This window comes from Mchenga conophoros, linkage group LG13 (assembly GCF_057382185.1).
Source record: "Mchenga conophoros isolate Kocher_MC1m ecotype Shallow Benthic linkage group LG13, M_conophoros_male_GT1.1, whole genome shotgun sequence".
NCBI lineage: Eukaryota > Metazoa > Chordata > Actinopteri > Cichliformes > Cichlidae > Mchenga > Mchenga conophoros.
In genome coordinates, this window is record NC_140538.1 from 29,168,776 (window position 1) to 29,188,262 (window position 19,487).

A 19,487-nucleotide genomic window follows, 5' to 3' on the forward strand; every position below is an offset into this window, starting at 1 on the left:
AATGACCCCAATGATTTAGACGCACTTACACCCAATCATCTACTTCTTCTTAAAGGGCAGCCAGTACTGCCACCTGGATTGTTTCAAAGAGAGGACTTGTATGCAAAAAAGAAAAGGTGGAGACAGGTGCAGTACCTGTCAGACATTTTTTGGAAGCATTGGAATAAAGAGTATTTGCCGCTTCTACAAGAAAGACAGAAGTGGTTAGTGACTAGGAGAAATCTGAGACCAGGAGATGTTGTTCTTATAGTTGATGACAGTGCACCAAGAGGTTCCTGGTTAATGGGAAAGGTTGAGAGATCAGTTCCAGACTCACATGGACTTGTCAGACGTGTTTGTCAAAACCAAAACTAGCGTTTTGGAGGGGCCTATCGACAAGTTATGTTAATTGCTTGAAATGGAGGCAACAGTTTGAATCTCAGCCTCATGTGTAACAGATTTATGTTCAACACATGTGACTTATGTTTCATATAATGTTTGGTTAAGCCAGTTAGATTATGAGTGTTAATATTAAATGACGCTTTATTGTGTTAATATGTAATTGTTATGCCTTAGCAGTAAGAATTAGGGGCCGGAATGTTAGCGCCATTTATAGTTATTACATGTTTTATTTTGAAAAGCCTGAAAAGGATATGATGCTTTTTTTGTGAAAAGTTTGTGAGAAATAAAACAAGCGAATGGCGGAGCGACACGATGGTTTTACCGTCGTTGTTGCACAAACCGACACGTAAAACAGCCTCTTGTCCATCCAGACTCTTATTTTAGATATAAGAGAAATAGAGAACTCCAAGAAGAAGCAAAGATAGCCATTACAATCAGTATTAACAATCATTATGTGATCAGCAGCTCTTCACAGACACTGGGTCAGTTCATCCGCCAGCACATTTAACACACATAAAGCAGCAAGGCAGCAGTTCTCTATAAAATTTTCACAATACTTGATTGCACAACGTCATCAAAGAGCAGATTAGTGGAAGCTGAAGAGGTTCAGTAATTTACACTGACATCACATTAACACAAAAACGGTAAAAATAAAACATCTGAAGATCACATTCACAAATATTTCAATTCAGTTTATTTAAAGTCCCCACACCACATTTTCAGTTTCCGATTTATTTTGCTGTGATTGCCATTCAAACATTCATTTAAAGAAATCTCACGAAAACTCTTTTTTTCAATCAAGAAATTTAAACAACTCTGTAATTTTATTCTTAAGAAATGAGATCAAATGAATGGCTTGGAGTTCTTAAGTCCTGTACAGGACCTACAGGACTCGTGTCCACTTTGCTTCCTGCACAGACTCACTCGAAACCTGAACTTAATGAACATACAATAAAAAAACGTTCATGGGTATTCACGGTTACGGTCTGGACTTGGTCTCTGGTACAATGCTGCCAAAAACAATCATCTACACATGATTTACTGGTGATTTTGAACTTATTGCTTAATACCATTTATCCTAAATAAAGCCCTTGCTAGGCCTGATGTGATTGGTGATTGCTAACATACAAGCACTAAGGCAATGTTAAGACTGCATTAAAGATCAGTTTTAAGAGTGTAATCTGAAATTAGTTCCAGCCTAGAATTCATAGGCTCTGTAAGCCTTTGCGGATAAAAACATTTTGTGTTATAACTTTGTGTTTTAATCAAATGCACAATGACCATCTATCTTAGCACCCAGATAAACTTGTACTGAATTTCTTTTGTTGTCCAAGTAGTATCAAATTCTCTCTTAAAAATGATAGTTAAAAAAAAAGAACAACAACATCCATCAGTTGATGCTTTGGGTGAAGTGTTCTCCAGAGTACTGGCCATAGTGCACAATATCCCTCTGGGCTGCAGCCCACGACATGTAGTTGCTGCTGAAGCGGGCAGCCCAGTGGCCCTGAGGATCCACTGTCACTACCCCGCCTAGCCCCCCAAGTCTGGACTGCATGCAGGCCAGGCCCAAGTCACTGGCATCTTCTACCGACCGACCTGACAAAAGAGGAGACACAAGAAACAGCACTTTAACTCTTTTTGTTTTAATTGAACAGTCTGGAGAGAGGCTCATTGTTACAGTTAGCATTTGTGCTAAAGTCAAAACTTGGTTACAGGAAGAAAACAAGAAGAGCTTTACTGGGATAATTGGTATACTGCTACAGTGAAGGACAAATCAAGGAAAAACAAACAAAAACCTAGGTCCAAATAGCTTCCAGGACCCCAGAAACAGTGCATGCAAGTCCCATGGGTAAAAAGGCTTAGTCGCGGCTCCTCTGAGGAGTTTTAGTTTTTTTCTGGATGTAAATAAATCAAATATGAGAGTTGAAGCTGTGTGTGGCAAAGTGTTACCAACTTCGCAGCTGGTTCTCAACCCCCTCAGCCACAGTGGCTCAGATTTGTGTGTGTGTGTACATGTTTAGACATCTTTGTGAGGACAGAAAATTGGCATGCTACTATACTTTTAGGGACCAACAGTCACTCACGGGGACAAGATGCCCATCCCCACAAGTCTGAAGGCATTTTTTAAGCTCAAAGTGTGGTTTTAGTGTCTGGGTTACAACTAGGTTATGGTTAGGCATTCATTTTTGATGGTTAGGGTCAGGGTAAGCGCTGGGGAAAGCATTATGTCAATGAGATGTATTTACTAAGATATGAAAACAAGTGTGTGTGTGTGTGTGTGTGTGTGTGTGTGTGTGTGTGTGTGTGTGTGTGTGTGTGTGTTACCTTGCTCCATGTGGAACAGGATGAGTCTGGCCAGTGTAATCTTCATGATGGTCTCACCGTGGCCTGTGGTGGACACTGCTCCTGACTGGTTGTCAGCATACCCTCCAGACCCTGACAAAGACAAAATATTTCAGCCATCCTGCACAGCTTACTGAGCTGTTCTCTGGATCTTCCTGCAGCTATAAGCAGGTTTGGAAGCTTTATGAAAACACTAGCAACACCCAGAGGCAGCCCTGGGAGAACAGATTTTAGCCGTGTCTTTAATGATAAAACTGACAGATGGCTAATGCTGCTGTTGTGTAGTCACAATTCTAATAATTGAACGGCTAATGTTATTATGTGCACCAGCCGAGCATCATAAAATTTATGATGACTGTTTAATATTTTGATGTTGTGAAACAGGAGCTTTACTGACCTCCCAAAATGCCTTATAAGGACCAGGGAGGTGTGTTCTGCTGCTAGTGAGAGGCGGGGGATATGAACGTTGTGTGAAGCAGCTAGAGAAGGTGCAGATGGCATTGCTTGTATCAACACTATTGCAGATGTAACATACAGTATATGGCACAACCTTACTTACATTCATTTGAGTCTGATCTCCCCACTGAGTTTGCAGTTTTGGTGCCTTTTGGAACATTTGAATGTAATATTTTGGCAAATATTATGGCCGTTTGTGCAACATTGTCGCAGTTGAAACACTAAATACATTGAGCAAGCCACTTGGGTGACACATGGGTGTCAGACTGAATACATCTGTCTTTTATATACAGTCTATCTACATGCCACCTTGTATGTTCTTGAAACAGCATTTGGACATTTAATACTGTCAATAAAGAGGCTCTGCTATGAAATGTTGAAAATGTTGTTATTAAAAACATTTTTTGAAGTCTCACCTGCACATGGATGCAGTTACACATTTATTTCACTAGATGGAAGACTAAGGCTTTCCCTTAAATTTGCTTGAACTGAACCACAGCAGGCAGCAACACTGTTGTGATTCAGACTTTTGGTTGTTGTAATCCATTGATTGAAATAAGTTCCAGTTCCTTTTGCAAAGCAGCCCACTGCTTTAAAACTTTGATTCTGCACATTTGTCTCTTTAATTAATGTTCTGCATTAGTTTTGGACATTTTGCCCAAGTTTTGCAGACAGTCTTTTTTTTTTTTTTTAATTCAAGCATTTGTTTCAAAAAAATACTCCTGTCACTCATTTATCGATAGTGACAGATTAGATGGGATTGACGCAACTACCAAAAGCAAGTTGCTGCCGTTTACCAAACTAGACTAGGATTTAGCCACTGATATCACAGCATACACCTATGTTTAAATACAATTTAGGTCAGAAGTTTTTTTCCTGCTGCTGTTTAACAAAACATTCTTAGGTAACCTAGAATTGAATCAAATATTAACCATACTCCCATTGTTCACTAAATAACTATTCATTTAAGACTGGCTAAAGGTTAAAAGCTCAGCGAAGACACAAAAACGATTACAACTGCATGTAAATAATTACCAGGCATGTGTGAACTGACCTATGATGGGGGTGTCACCCACCCGACCTTCCATCTTGTTCAGCATCCCACCAGTGGAAGTTGCACAGGCTAAGTTGCCCTCTGAGTCAACTGCTACTGCACCAACTGTGCCTGCCTTCCCCCTACAAAAGAGAGCAGAGCAGCAGAACATATCTGAGAGCTCTAGTTCTATTTTGTTCTGTTTTGCTTTTTCCTCTCCGTGTGTCAAATACACTCAGCGGCCACTTCATTAGGTACTCTTGTTTAACTGCTCAACACCAACGTCTATGCAGTTTTCTACAGACTGGTAAAAAGGACTGGAAAAGCTCTGCTTCTCTAAGATGTTTGTTTTTTAAATACCCAATCATTTTGCTGACCCGCTGTTAATTTACCCAATTAGTTGCCAAATATTCCTTTTCAGTCTTTTTTTTAAATTCAAAGTGAGATAACATCTTTCTGGGTTTGTGTAAGTCCTGCAAAGACTCGCTTCCTCCCTTTATCTACACTAAGAGACGTGAGTGAAGGAAGTCAGAGTCCACATTATGCAACACAGTGAGCTTATGGATCAGTGCGTGCACGGCAGAGATGTCTATTGATCGGTTACATACTAAAAGGGGTCATTTCATTTCATATTACTTTAAAAAATGAAAATAAATAATGCTAGCAAGCTTAAAACTGTTGTGTCTCACATTTGGCACTCCACAGGGTTGGCATCAGGTGCAAGGTTCTTCCTCCAGCGCATGCGGGAATACTCAGTGATGAGGGACTCCTGGGGGACCTCCTCGATCCCCATGGATCGAGCAAACTGATTAGCACCTTCGGCTGTCAGATACGCGTGACTGGTCTGAAGCAAAGATCAAAGTTCACACTGTAAAAAGTTACAGAGCACATTTGAAATACTGTGCTTCGTCCAGACTATACTAACGGTTTCAGTTCAAGCATATAGAATTTTGTTCTTATCAGAAGAAGGAATCATAGCTACAGCTGTAAACAGGCTGTAATCAGCACCTTTAGCTACATTGATAGATAAAGGTGCTGATGAAGGGAGAAAGGTCCTGTAGGTGTCCATTATGTATTTTCAGATAAAAATCCACAGCGGTCTCCACACATGCATGATTCCACACAGTTCCTGCAGTTCAGTCAGGAGAAACATGCATACCTTGTCCATAACAAGTCTTGCTAGCTGGATGGGGTTAGCTATGTTGCGTACTGCGGACACTGCTCCGCTTGCCAGTGTTTTGCCATCCATCACGATAGCATCCATCTCCACCTCTCCTTTGATGTTCAGCACTGACCCACAGCCTAAAATATGAATTGAGAAATGATGCAGCTCCAAGAATCTTTAGTGTCCTGCAGTGACATATGGCCTGTTGGTGTCTCTTAGGTGATCAGAGCTACACGCAGCAGGTTTACTCAACAGCTAAACTGTTTGTTTCTTCTCATCCCAACAAATTCTTATTGACTGCTTTACTTTCACAAAAGAGATACCACAACATCAGTGAAATATATAAAATCAAATAAGAAAAATTTGTGTGGTATATTGGTCATATTTTTTTGTGCAGTGTTTTTTTTAACCAATTGAATTTGATTCCTTGTGCAACCCAATATTTAAAATTTTCTTACACCATCTCAGTGTCCAAAAAAACAAAAAAGGTAATATATTAATTTCTCTCTGTTCATAGTGTCATATATATATATATATATATATATATATAGTAAGTGAAAATATTTAATAAAATTCTGAGTTTCTCCATTACCTGCATTGAAGGCAGGGTTATTCTCCATCTGGCTCACAGCCTCCACCACAGCATCCATGCTGCTGCCCCCTCCCTTGAGGATAGCGTACCCTGTCCGCACTGCTGCACAAACCCCTGAAATGGACAGTTCCATCCGCTCCTTTGGGACAAACCCTGCCCCTCCATGCACCACCACCACTGGCAAGAGGTCAGTCATCTGGCAAGAAGTGTCACTCAAATAATATCTGGTGAATTTTTCAGCATAAACAGATATTTTTAACGCACACACGTACACAAACACACAAACACACACACGGGTTATGTTAAGCAACAGGTATTGTTACGACCCGGCTCTGCTAGGCGACAGCGGATGTAACATAAATGAGAGGGACAGTCTACACAGTCTGTTCGAATCAACAAGTCCCTCCACGAATGAAGAATCCACAGCCTTTTATATTCTCAGGTAATTGCAGGCAGCTGTGTCATTGGTCTGTCGTACTCAAGGCTCCTGCAGCAGCCAATGGTGTGAGTGGTCTGACACGCTCTGATCTGCATGAAGTTGGGGCGAGTATAGGTCCGGGCCAGCCAATCCCCCGTGAGTCCTGGAGCACTTTGATTTCCATAGAGGAAGGCGGGGCCACCTGAGGCCAGAGGCCATAACAGTATAAAAAGGCCAACCTGTCTTTTTTACAAAAAATAAGACTTCAGCACTGCTTAACAGATGATAAAAAAGCACAAATATGCTGGACTTCTGTTAAGAAACAAACAAAGAAATAAACAAAACAAAAAAATTTCCAGAAATTCAGAAACATTATCTCCAACTGGTAAATCATTTGCATGTTTTGGTCAAGAGCTTCTCTTTAACAGCGAGGTTGTCTTCTTGTTTTGTTTTGTTTTTTATGCCAGCATATGCCAGTTCTATGGGAATCCCCCATTTTGGTGCAAAAATAGGATTTTAAGCCTGTCAAACTCAGCTTTCATTGCAGAGTCAACTAAATTGTGTGTGTGTGTGTGTGTGCGCCATAACCGCATTAACACGGCAACTCTCCGTTAGCAAGTTAGCTCAAGTTAGCCCCACACAGTGCAGCCCCTGTGCGTGGGGCACGATTCTCCCGAATTTCTCCAGATTTTCCACCCGGACAACAAAATTGAAAAACCATATCGCAGAATTCATAGTGCGGCCCAACCAATTCCAGTTTCCAGCAATGACGGCAGCGACTTAGTTTTAATATTACTCTTATTTCTCTTTCTGGGTCGCAAAAAAAACTTTTAACATATTTTCAGGTGAGAATGTGTAAACGTCAAATATCTGAGCCGACCGACACATCATTTTCAAACCCCCGCGGTCTTTTGCTACTCGGGTTAAACAGGATATATAAGTCACTTTGATAACTTAAAAATGTTATTGTTTGGCTTTTTCAGTGTTTTATTTGTTTGTGATTAAATCGGTTTGGCTGAGATTAAAGTTATTAGATTAGATTAAATTTAACTTTATTAATCCCTCAGGAGGGTTCCTCCGGGGTTTTCACACAGCTGAATAAACATCAAACAGAAAATGATTAAACAGAAGAGTTTACGCCAGCACCCGGTTATATTTTAGATAGCAAGGAGCAGACGACAGAGTTTCACTCCACCGAGGGAGCCTGTGATGCACTACCCGGCTTTCTTTAGACCGCAAAGGCCGGGTCCTCAGGTGGAAGCAGCCTCTGAATTTTGACCCCCCCCCCCCCCAAACAGGTCTTTTGAATGTCACCCTAGTATGGCCACAACACCTCACTCTTGGAGCACTTTTTTGCCACATGTGTCGCAAACCACGGCTGTGTCCCAATTCAGGGTCGGCACGCTTGAAGTACGCGCACTATGTTTACTACGTACGGTGCGTACTATAAGTACGAGAAATGCGGAAGTGAGAGGCTTGTGAAATGAGACGGTCTAGCCTTCGTCATGCTGTTCAGGTTGCCTAGCAACCATGATACTAACCGCGAGAAATGTTACATACAGCATTGTTTGACAGAAATGAAGGAGAAAAAAATGTTTTGTTGGTCATTCATTTTTGTCATGACATCACTGTGATTAGTTGAGTATCTGAGGCTGAGACCACGGGACTGTAAAACATGATTGTTGGGCTTCATTTCTGCACTGAACAGTCATTTCAAGATTAGTTAGTAAATAACAATTAGCTAATGTTGTTCATGAGACTAAAATCATCTCACTGTGGTAATGTAAATACTGTATAATATGGACAATATTATATATATTGTCAGATTATTATGATATATATTACAGCAGTGAGCTTGAACTCTAGGTCAAAGATTCAAGTTGCATTTATTTATATTTCCTATCACCTTAAATCTTCACTCAAAGACAAGTATCTTTGACAGTGTGTATATAGATGTATTATATATGAGACAAATATTGTTCTTTTAATATGTTGGCATTACTACATTTGGCTCAATGCTTACATATATGTGTAAAAACAAAATGTACGAGCTGTGATAACTGTTTCTGATAGAATGAAGAGTAGACTGATGTATTAAATATTCCTTTATTGGGTGAGAAAATCAGACCATGTCATAACTGCTTTAGGTCATACAGAATAGATATCAGAGCCTTAAACAGGCTGACTTCTGCTAAATGGGTCAAACTGGGCAGAGTAGAGGCTTTAAAACCAAGTTAACGCTGACGTAGTACAAACATCACTAATGTCCAGTGTTGGGGAGTAACGGAATACATGTACCGCCGTTACGTATTTAAAATACAAAATATGAGTAACTGTATTCCGTTACAGTTACCGTTTAAAAAGGTGGTATTCAGAATACAGTTACTTTGTTGAAATAAATGGATTACACGGCGGTATTTTCCTGTTTCATATTGTGGCGGGTCAGGACTGTTTGGGTTTTGTTTGACAGCTATGTTCTGTTGTTCCAGGCGGCAGCGTTACGGTTGCCATGGTGACGCGCTCTCTCTGCGACTGTGTGTTTCCTGGGTGAGAGAGCGCTTTTTTGTTGTTGTTGTTGTTGTGCTAAGCTAATAAGCCTAAAGAATGTAGCCTTATGGCAGTGTAGTCCGTGCTGCAGGGAGAATGGACTGCCATACCTGTTATGTGTCCGTGAGCGTGAGGAGGGAGGAAAATGTGAGTGGAAAAGTACGAGCTGTCACCGAGCAGAAACAATAATAACCACTACAGCCAAGAAGAGTGCCTGACGAGCCCAGTTGTAAGTAAGCTATTAAGACTCGACTGTACACTGTGTTCATGTTTTCCTCCGAAACAATAAGTTCCGTTGGAGCAGCCTTTCAACACCTCTCTCTGTCTCTATTTTTTGGCTATGAGCCCGACACGGAACCGACGTATTAGCCAGAGGTCCCTTTACTACGGTTCGGAGCCGAGGACCTTCAGTAATAGTAATGAATCACACAGCAACAGTACATTCATGCAGTTGTAAAAAGCATGATAATATATTAAGTAATCCAAAGTATTCAGAATACGTTACTCTCATTGAGTAACGTAACTGAATACATTTTGGGGCATGTATTCTGTAATCTTTAGTGGAATACATTTTAAAAGTAACCTTCCCAACACTGCTAATGTCACATAACTTTGCCGACATGTGGCCAACAGTAATGTTTTAATGTTCTTCATTATTAAAGATTCGCACATAAGTGACATCATATTCAGTACTTACTTTTGACAGTTCAATCTTCGGCCGCTCCCTTCTGCCTTCTGCCGTATTTTGCAGCAAAATTAAGATAAGATAAGATAAGATAGAACTTTATTAATCCCTCGGGTGGGTTCCTCTGGGAAATTCGACTTCCAAAAAAAGCACAGCAACGACCGAAGTTAGTTACAGAACTGTTTTATATATATACATATATATACATATACATATATATACATATATACATATACAAGTATACATATACACGTATACATGTATACATATACACACGTATACATATATACGTATACATATACACACGTATACATACATACGTATATACACACGTATACATACATACGTATATACACACGTATACATACATACGTATATACACACGTATACATACATACGTATATACACACGTATACATACATACATACGTATATACACACGTATACATACATACATACGTATATACACACGTATACATACATACATACGTATATACACACGTATACATATATACATACATATGCATATACATATGTATATATGTATATATACACATATGTATACATATATACATACATATGCATATACATATGTATACATGTGTATATACATGTGTATATACATATGTATGTATGTATACATACATACATACATACATACATACATACATACATACATACATATGTATACATATATACATACATATGTGTATATATACATACATGTGTGTATACATACATACATATGCATATACATATGTATATATACACATATGCATACATGCATACATACACATATGCATACATGCATACATACACATATGCATACATGCATACATACACATATGCATACATGCATACATACACATATGCATACATGCATACATACACATATGCATACATGCATACATACACATATGCATACATACATACATACATACATATGTATACATACATACATACATATGTATACATACATACATACATATGTATACATACATACATACATATGTATACATACATACATACATATGTATACATACATACATACATATGTATACATACATACATATGTATACATACATACATACATACATACATATGTATACATACATACATACATACATATGTATACATACATACATACATACATACATACATACATATGTATACATACATACATATGTATACATACATACGTATACATACATACGTATACATACATACGTATACATACATACGTATACATACATACGTATACATACATATGTATACATACATATGTATACATACATATGTATACATACATATGTATACATACATATGTATACATACATATGTATATATATATACACATGCATACATATACATATATACATATACACACACACACACACACACACACACATACACACACACATACATACACACACACATACACACACACACACACACACACATATAAATACAGAGACAAATATAAATAAAATATACAAAGGGGATAAATAGAATAAATAGGAATAAAAAATAAAAATACAAGTGAATTGCACATTTCAAGTATTGAGTCTATTGCACTGTTGACTATTTACAAAAAGTATTGCACAAGGTATTGTACAGTGAGGTGCAGAGGCACTGCAGCTTAGTTGTTCCCCCCTCCCTCTCCCCTCCTGTTTCCCCTCCCTCTCCCCTCCAGAGAGGAGTTAAACAGTTTGATGGCGTGTGGGACAAAGGAGTTTTTAAGTCTGTTAGTTCTTGTCTTGGGGAGAAGCAACCTGTCACTGAACAGACTCTTCTGATTGTTTATGGCCGTGTGCAGAGGATGCCCAGCATTGTCCATAATGTCCATCAGTTTCTTTAATGTCCTTTTCTCTGCCACTGTCACCAGAGTGTCCAGCTTCATGCCGACCACAGAGCTAGCCCTCCTGATCAGTTTCTCCAGCCTGGATGAGTCCCTCTTTGCTGTGCTGCTCCCCCAGCACACCACAGCATAGAAAAGTACTCCAGCAACCACTGACTGGTAAAACATCCTCAGGAGCTTCCTGCAGATGTTAAAAGACCTCAGCCTCCTGAGGAAGTACAGTCGGCTTTGGGCTTTTTTATACAGGTGCTCTGTGTTGCATGACCAGTCCAGTTTATTGTCCACCCACAGCCCGAGGTACTTGTACTTGTTGACCACCTCCACCTCCTCCCCCTCTATCTGAACTGGCAGTGGACCTTCTCTGGACCTCCCGAAGTCCACAACCAGTTCCTTAGTCTTTGAGGTGTTGAGTTGCAGGTGGTTTGTGTGACTCCATGCGACAAAGTTCCTCACCAGACTTCTGTACTCCTCTTCCTGATCATCCCAGATACACCCCATGATGGCCGTGTCATCTGCAAACTTCTGAATATGGCATAATTCAGAGTTGTAGCAGAAGTCAGAGGTGTACAGGGTGAAGAGAAGAGGGGACAGCACAGTTCCCTAATTATCCACACCCACCGCTGCGCTATGGATTGTGGGATATATGGGACCACGAAGCGTGCACCGGACATTGGTCGTGTCCAAAGTCATGGGTTGCATCCTCCTGAGGCCGCATTTGTAGACCGATTATGTCACAGCGACGCGCCGAAGGCTGTCCAAATTCGTAGACTCCTCCGAATGCAGCCGACAAATGACTCCTTTTCCCCGAATTTGAAGGATGGGTCGGGTGTGTCCTTCGTGTCTTACCATATCCCAGAATTCATAGCCAAACTCCAGTTTCCAATAATGGCGGCCGCTACTAAGTTTTAAAATTACTCTTACTAATCTTTCTAGGTCACAAAATAAACTTTTAACATATTTTCAGGCGAGAAACTAGCTGTGTAAACATCAAATATCTGCTAGGTTTATCAAGATATCGCATATTTGCAAAAGTGCTTCGACGTTTTCGGAGCATCAGCTACCCACCAGCTCGATAGCAAGCCGGGAGCTCGAGGGTCACTGAAGCCACCGAAAACGGCACAACATTTTCAGATCACGCGGAGTTTCGCTACTCAGGTTAAACGTAATATATAAGTCACTTAGACAACCTAAAAATGTTATTGTTGGGATTTTTTCAGTGTTTTATTTGTTCATGAGTAAATCGGTTTGGCTGAGATTAAAGTTATTAGATTAGATTAGATTAGATAAAACTTTATTAATCCCCCGGGTGGGTTCCTCCGGGATTTTCACACAGCTGAATAAACGTCAAACAGAAAACTGATTAAACAGAAGTATGAGACGGTCGAGAATTTACGCCAGTGTCTGGTTATATTTTAGATAGCAAGAAGCAGACTGAGTTTATGAGTCTGACTGAGTTTATGTAGAGTTCAGAGAATAAGTAAAAATGCATTTTTACTTATTCTCTGAACTCTACATAAAGAGGGACGTTTGACAGTTTTGAATGGGATAGGAGGTGCCGGCACCGCTGTTCTTTCACCTTTCCCTAAACAGGAAAGTAAACTAAATTTTTCTTTTTTGTATATATTCAAGTTTGATATTCTTAATATTTTGAACTCTGGTTTTTTTTTGTCCTACGCACATTTTTATCCTTTGTGTCGTTGAGTGTTAGAGGTCTCAGGGATAACGTTAAAAGAAAAGCAATGTTTTTGTTTATCAAAGGGCTAAAAGCGAATTGCGCCTTACTACAAGAAACTCATTCAAGTGACGCTGATGCCACCTTCTGGTCAAATCAGTGGGGTGAAAAAATCCTCTTCAGCCACGGATCCAACCACTCTGCTGGAGTAGCTCTCTGTTTCTACCGATGTCCAGGGAAGGTTGTGACTTTTCAGGCTGATAATTCAGGACACTGGCTGGCAGTTGTATTGAATATTGATGGTTCATTTGTGATTCTAGTAAATGTTTATGGGTACTCCTCTGTAACTCTAAATAAGCTCATGCTGGAAAAAATAACAGATGTCCTTTCCGAGTATAAACTTTTATACCACACAGACCATGTATTACTAGGCGGTGACTTTAATCTTGTTCCAAATGAATGGCAGGATAGAAATCCTCCTAGATACAGTATTAATCAGTGGAATCCAATTCTAACAAAGTTCATTGATTCAAACAATTTAAGTGATATACGGAGAGAGAAAAAGCCTGGAGTTACTCAATTCTCTTGGATTAAACCAAATGGTAATAAGATAAGATAAGATAAGATAAGATAAGATAACCTTTATTAGTCCCACACGTGGGAAATTTGTTTTGTCACAGCAGGAAGTGGACAGTGCAAAAGTTATGAGGCAAAAATTAGAATACAATAAGAATAAATACAGTACACAACTGTACAGAATAGAATAAAATACTATATACAGTAGAATAAAATAAAATAAATATACAATAAGATAAAAATAGAATACAAATACAAATACTATATACAACTGAGTAAAAATACAACGATGACAGAAAGGATTATTGCACTTAGTATTATTGCATATGTATGGATGTGTGTGCTTGATCAGTTAAAGTCTTTATTATGGAGTCTGACAGCAGTGGGGAGGAAAGACCTGCGAAATCTCTCCGTCCCACACCGTGGGTGCCGCAGTCTCCCACTGAAGGAGCTGCTCAGTGCTGTCACAGTCTGCTGCATGGGGTGGGAGATGTTGATGGTGGGAGATAATATGTCCAGATTAGATCTGTGGTTGGGCTCGACTTTACTATATAGATATGTTTCACATGTTTCCATCTCAGCAGCCCCATTGACAGATCACAGTATTATTACTCTTAAACTTAACCCTGAAAATAAAACAATTTAAAAAAGATTACTGGAAATTCAATGCAGATCTGTTAATTGATGATGAGTATGTTAAGATGGTTAAAGACCTCCTCCATGAAATTTGCAATGATGGAACAATTGGTACTTACACACACGGATGGGAATTTTTTTAATTTAAAGTTAGAGAATTTTCAATTACGTTTAGTAAAATGAAAAGTAGACAACAAAAGGAATCTGAAAGTAAATTACTTTACAATATAAATAGCTATTGTAATAGACAGTTTATATCGGAGGCTGATAAGAAATCCCTTTTGTCGTTTTTGATCAGATTGAACCTTATATTCCAAAAATCGATTCTGTATTCAGAGAAATTTGTGATTCTGATATATCACTGGATGACTTAGATCAAGCCTTAAACAAACTGAAAATGGACAAAGCTCCTGGTCGGGATGGCTTGACTGCCATCTTTTATAAATTCTTCTGGAAAGAAATAAAAGAATTTTTCTTCAAAACTATTAAGGAAATCATTAGTAATGAAACATTAGCAACGGCAATGAAACAGGGTCTTATCTCCCTTATTCCCAAACCTGGTAAAGATAAAAGACTAATCGATAATCTACGACAAATTACTCTATTGAATACAGATTATAAAATTCTTGCTCATGTTATTGCAAACGGATTAAAGGACAGCTTAGATCAGATTATTAGTGAAACACAATCTGGGTTCCTTAAAAATCGTTCTATCCACAATAATATTAGATTGGTTTTAGATCTACTGGATTATAATCACTTAATTAAAGATGATGGTGTGATTCTTTTTGTAGACTTTTATAAAGCATTTGATACGGTCGAACATCCTTTCATTTTAAAAGCTTTACAGTATTTTGGTAAAAAAAATTCATAGATTTAATTTCTTTATTATACTCTGACATCAATAGTTCTATTTCTTTACCTTTTGGAACGTCTAAACGATTTAACATCAGTCGAGGAATCCGTCAGGGGTGTCCAGCTTCTCCGTTACTTTTCATTATTGTAACGGAACTTTTAGCTATTTTCATGAAACACAATCCAAATATTCAACCACTGAATTTGATGGGAGCCCCATTGATCATAAGTCAATTAGCAGATGATACTACACTGTTTTTAAAGAACATGTCACAGGTTCCTCTTACACTAAATGAAATTTCACTATTTTCAAAGGCCTCTGGTTTGTACCTGAATATTAGAAAATGCGAATTATTAACTATTCATGATTGTAAACCCAATATCTCTCTTAACATAGCTATAAAAACTGAAATTAAATATTTGAGTATTATAATCTCAAAGAATACAAATAATAGAGAAAATCTAAATTTTGAGCATATTACCCAGAAATCTAAAAAGATCCAAATCAGCTGGTTACAAAGAGACCTCTCCATCTTTGGATGCGTCTTGCTTACTAAAACAGAAGGTATCTCTCGACTAGGGCTGGGCCATATTATACCGTTCACGGTAATACCGGTATAATGTTAGGCAACGATAGGAAAATGAAATATCGCGATAGAATGGGAGTAAAACGCGCATGCGCAGTGCCTTTGTTTTCATACGCACATGGCCGATTGTTGAGTGAAACAGATGAACCAGAATTGGTTTGTAAAAATGGTGCAACTTCAGTGATGTGGAACTGGTTTGGTGTTTGTCCGTCAGATACACAACAAAGCACATTTTTTGCAGAACATGCAAGCGTCCGTCGTTATTGTCATATTTGTCGGACTAAGATGCTCTTAAATCTGGGAGTAATCTGGGTCCTAAACTCCGTATTCTTCAGGTCAAACAACACTGCAGCATCACTTAGAGTTAAAAACTGTCTAAATTCTTTCATCTTTAATAAAACGATCAGCATTGCTGCTTTACCAGGTGTAACTATAAAGTTTAACTTCCAGGCATCCATGAAAACAAAAGTTATTACATTTAACGGAGTTAGAAGTTAGCAGGAAGCTAGCGGAAGTTAGCTCGCTCGTTTCGCTAGTTACCTAAGCATGATATAGCACGTTCTGACGGAGAGATTTCTGAAAAAAATCAAACGTACAGCTCTGCTATCACTTCCAACATAAATGAAGACAGGAAACTAAACAGCAGTGACGTTTGTAGGGTTACTGAAGTTGGGCTAGCTGGTATATAATGATGTGCTACGTGATCGCTAGCGACACAGCTATGTTAGCATAACATAAACAGTGAAGCTGGAGGACGAACACTAACACTTTTCCACTTATAAAAGTTAACGTGAAGGTTCTTCATGGTTAGAGACAAATGCAATCGCATGGCAGGATACTGTAAACGGACCAAACTTCAGTCAGGAGAACAACTGAGATAATCCATCCACAATACGAGGTTAGTCATTAATATACTGCAACAACATGGGAATAGAGCAGCTGCCAGAGAATTCAACATTAATGAATCAATGGTACAGAAGTGGAGGAAGCAAGAAGAATGAGTTTAATAAAGTTTGATTTATCTGACTGCTTTGTTTCGCTTAATGTGCCTTATAATCCCGTGCACCTTATGGTCCGAAAAATGCGTACTGCACACTGCAGTTTAATGTTGCAAAGCACCTCTTTTTAACTTCAGTGGATATTATACATGGTTATGCTCAGGATATGTCAGCCCATTTCTACTGGAAATGCCTTTTGGTTAAACTTTCAGCAAGGAATTTGCATTTGCACTGTTACATTTTTATAAAGCTTTAATGTACATAAAAACCAGCTTCTTGTTTAAGTGAAAATAAATGGAAGGTTGTCTTTTTGCGCTAGTAATATTGTGGAGTTGTATTTTGTCTCGCATCAATTATATCGTCGGTTATATCGTTATCGCAAATTTTCAAATATATATCGTGATAAATATTTTTGGCCATATCGCCCTGCTCTACTCTCGACTGATTTTTCCATCAAATGCTTATATGTTTCCAATAGACTAATCAATAATATAAATCAAATTCACTTTAATTACATTTGGAGAAACAAGCAACATTATATTAGGAAAAACGATGAAGTGAAATCATTTGAAGAAGGAGGTTTGAATGCGATTGATTTTGAGCAGTGGATGGTTCCATCAAACTCAAATGGTTGCAGTCTTTCATAAATAACTCAAACAGTATTTGGTTTTATTTCCCCAAAGTAATTTTCGAGACGCTTGGTGGCATTGAATTTCTCTTAAAGTGTGACTTAGAAATTTCCAAATTACCAATTAAATTATCCAATTTTCATAAACAGGTTCTCCAGTACTGGAAAATGATTTACAAGCATAATTTTTCTCCACATACAAATTCGATTTGGAACAACAGATGTATATTGATAAAAAAGAAAATCCATCTTTTATAAGGATTGGAGGGATCATGGAATTTGGACCGTTTTACACCTTTTAGACAATGACGGCAATGTATATTAAGATAATTATGGCTTATCATGTACTCAAAGTAAATTCATTAAAGTTGTGAAAGCCATTCCCCCTGCAATGATTCAGATGGCTAAAGCCAGTTTAACCTATTCTTCCTCTATAATTCGTGAACCGTCCTTAATTATTGATGATCGTCAATTTAAAGGAAAGACATGCAATATTACATTTTTAAGGACAATTCTAACCAAACAACTTTTTCCTTCTCAATTAAAAAGAAAATATCTGTTTAAAGATTATAATTCGAGGTTTTTGACTAAGTATCTTTCTTTTCCAATTTCACCAAAAGCAAAAGAAAATCACTTTAAAATCTTAAATGCCATATACCCGTCCAAGGACTATCTTCACAAGAAATTCAATATAGATACGAACGCATGCACTTTTTGCAACACTGATATTTAGACTACAGAGCACCTTTTTTATTCATGTGAAAGTTCCAGATCTTTTTGGGATGATTTTCAGAACTGGTTAACCTCTAAAAATATTGACTGCCCTTCTCTAACCTTTCAAGTAATTCGATTTGGCCTGCAAACAGAAAATAGAATTTGGGATTAAGAACTTATTTATAGTTGCAAATATTTTTATTCATAAATGTCGCTTCTTGAAAATTACTCCGATTTTTGCTGACTTTAAAAATGAAGTCCTTCTATTGAAGGCTTCATTAGACAAGTGTAACTTAAATAAAGCTCACACCTTACTGGAATTTTTGATGCTGCTTTTCAACTGATGTAGCTAGACTGTGTGTGCGTATTTTTGATTTCTTTGTTTTTTACTTTATATGGAAGGTCATTTAATGTACTTGTATGCTGCTTTATGTTATTTCTGACCTATACTGTTCTTTTGTTCTTTGTTCGATGGCTGCTTTGTTCTTAACCACCTATATTTATACTTGTACATATCTTTTTGATTTGTAAGATATGCGCTGTAATTGTTAATTTATACAAATAAAAAAATATATATATTTGAATGATACGGTTAGCGCCCAGTTAGCTCCTAGCGTTTCTCAGCAGCTCTGCCTCCTTTTCGACTACCGGGACATTTAAACAATGGATAATCCGTATACAAACAAATTCATGCTTTTCTCCTCAACAGAGAGCGTTCCCCGATTGAACAACAGCGCCGTAAAATAAGAAGAATGGCGCCTAATTACAGAGTTAATAATACAGACTTTGTAATATCTCACGTGTAGATTCATCAGCCAGATGAAGTGTTTACTGACAATTGACAATGATAGCGGACATCATCATCACTATTCCAATCAATCTTCTCCACACAGACAAACATAAACACACTCGACTATCACTAAATCAAATTTAACACACGTTTGTTATGATGCTAATTCAGTTTACAATAGGGTTCATTCGCTCGGTCAGCAGGTGGCAGTATCCTCGTACACTGGGGAGTAAACTGCCATTAAACGAACAGAACAAGAAGAAAACCCCTGCACATGCGCGGTACGGATCAGGTAGACCCGATTTGTACATGTCACTACCCGATCCGTACCGGAAACCCGATCAGTACCCCGCATGCGCAAATCTTACGTCACTTCCTCTCTTTGCCAACATTGCGACATTCCATATATTTGAATGATACGGTTAGCGCCCAGTTAGCTCCTAGCATTTCTCAGCAGCTCTGCCTCCTTTTCGACTACCGAGACATTTAAACAATGGATAATCCGTATCCGCAACAAATTTTTGCTTTTCTCCTCAACAGAGAGCGTTCCCCGA

General features: G+C 38.3%; 1 protein-coding gene across 5 annotated transcripts in view; it reads right to left on the reverse strand.

Moving 5' to 3' along the window:
* Positions 1–1,057: 1,057 nt before the first annotated feature.
* Positions 1,058–19,487, reverse strand: part of asrgl1 (asparaginase and isoaspartyl peptidase 1) — a 35,115-nt gene continuing 16,685 nt past the window's right edge. Inside the window, exons 1-8 of one of the 5 annotated variants that reach the window (XM_085297647.1) lie at positions 12,085–16,864; positions 9,633–9,694; positions 5,971–6,166; positions 5,373–5,515; positions 4,903–5,057; positions 4,235–4,356; positions 2,707–2,817; positions 1,058–1,977 (exon numbers count right to left, since the gene is read on the reverse strand). In XM_085297647.1, the coding sequence (XP_085153773.1) occupies positions 1,772–1,977; positions 2,707–2,817; positions 4,235–4,356; positions 4,903–5,057; positions 5,373–5,515; positions 5,971–6,166; positions 9,633–9,694; positions 12,085–12,148 (1,059 nt within the window). In that variant the 5' untranslated portion in view covers positions 12,149–16,864 and the 3' untranslated portion in view covers positions 1,058–1,771. Of the gene's footprint in view, positions 1,978–2,706; positions 2,818–4,234; positions 4,357–4,902; positions 5,058–5,372; positions 5,516–5,970; positions 6,195–9,632; positions 9,695–12,084; positions 16,865–19,487 lie in introns of those variants that run through there. The other 4 variants (XM_085297645.1, XM_085297644.1, XM_085297643.1 and 1 more) reach the window with 4 other exon arrangements.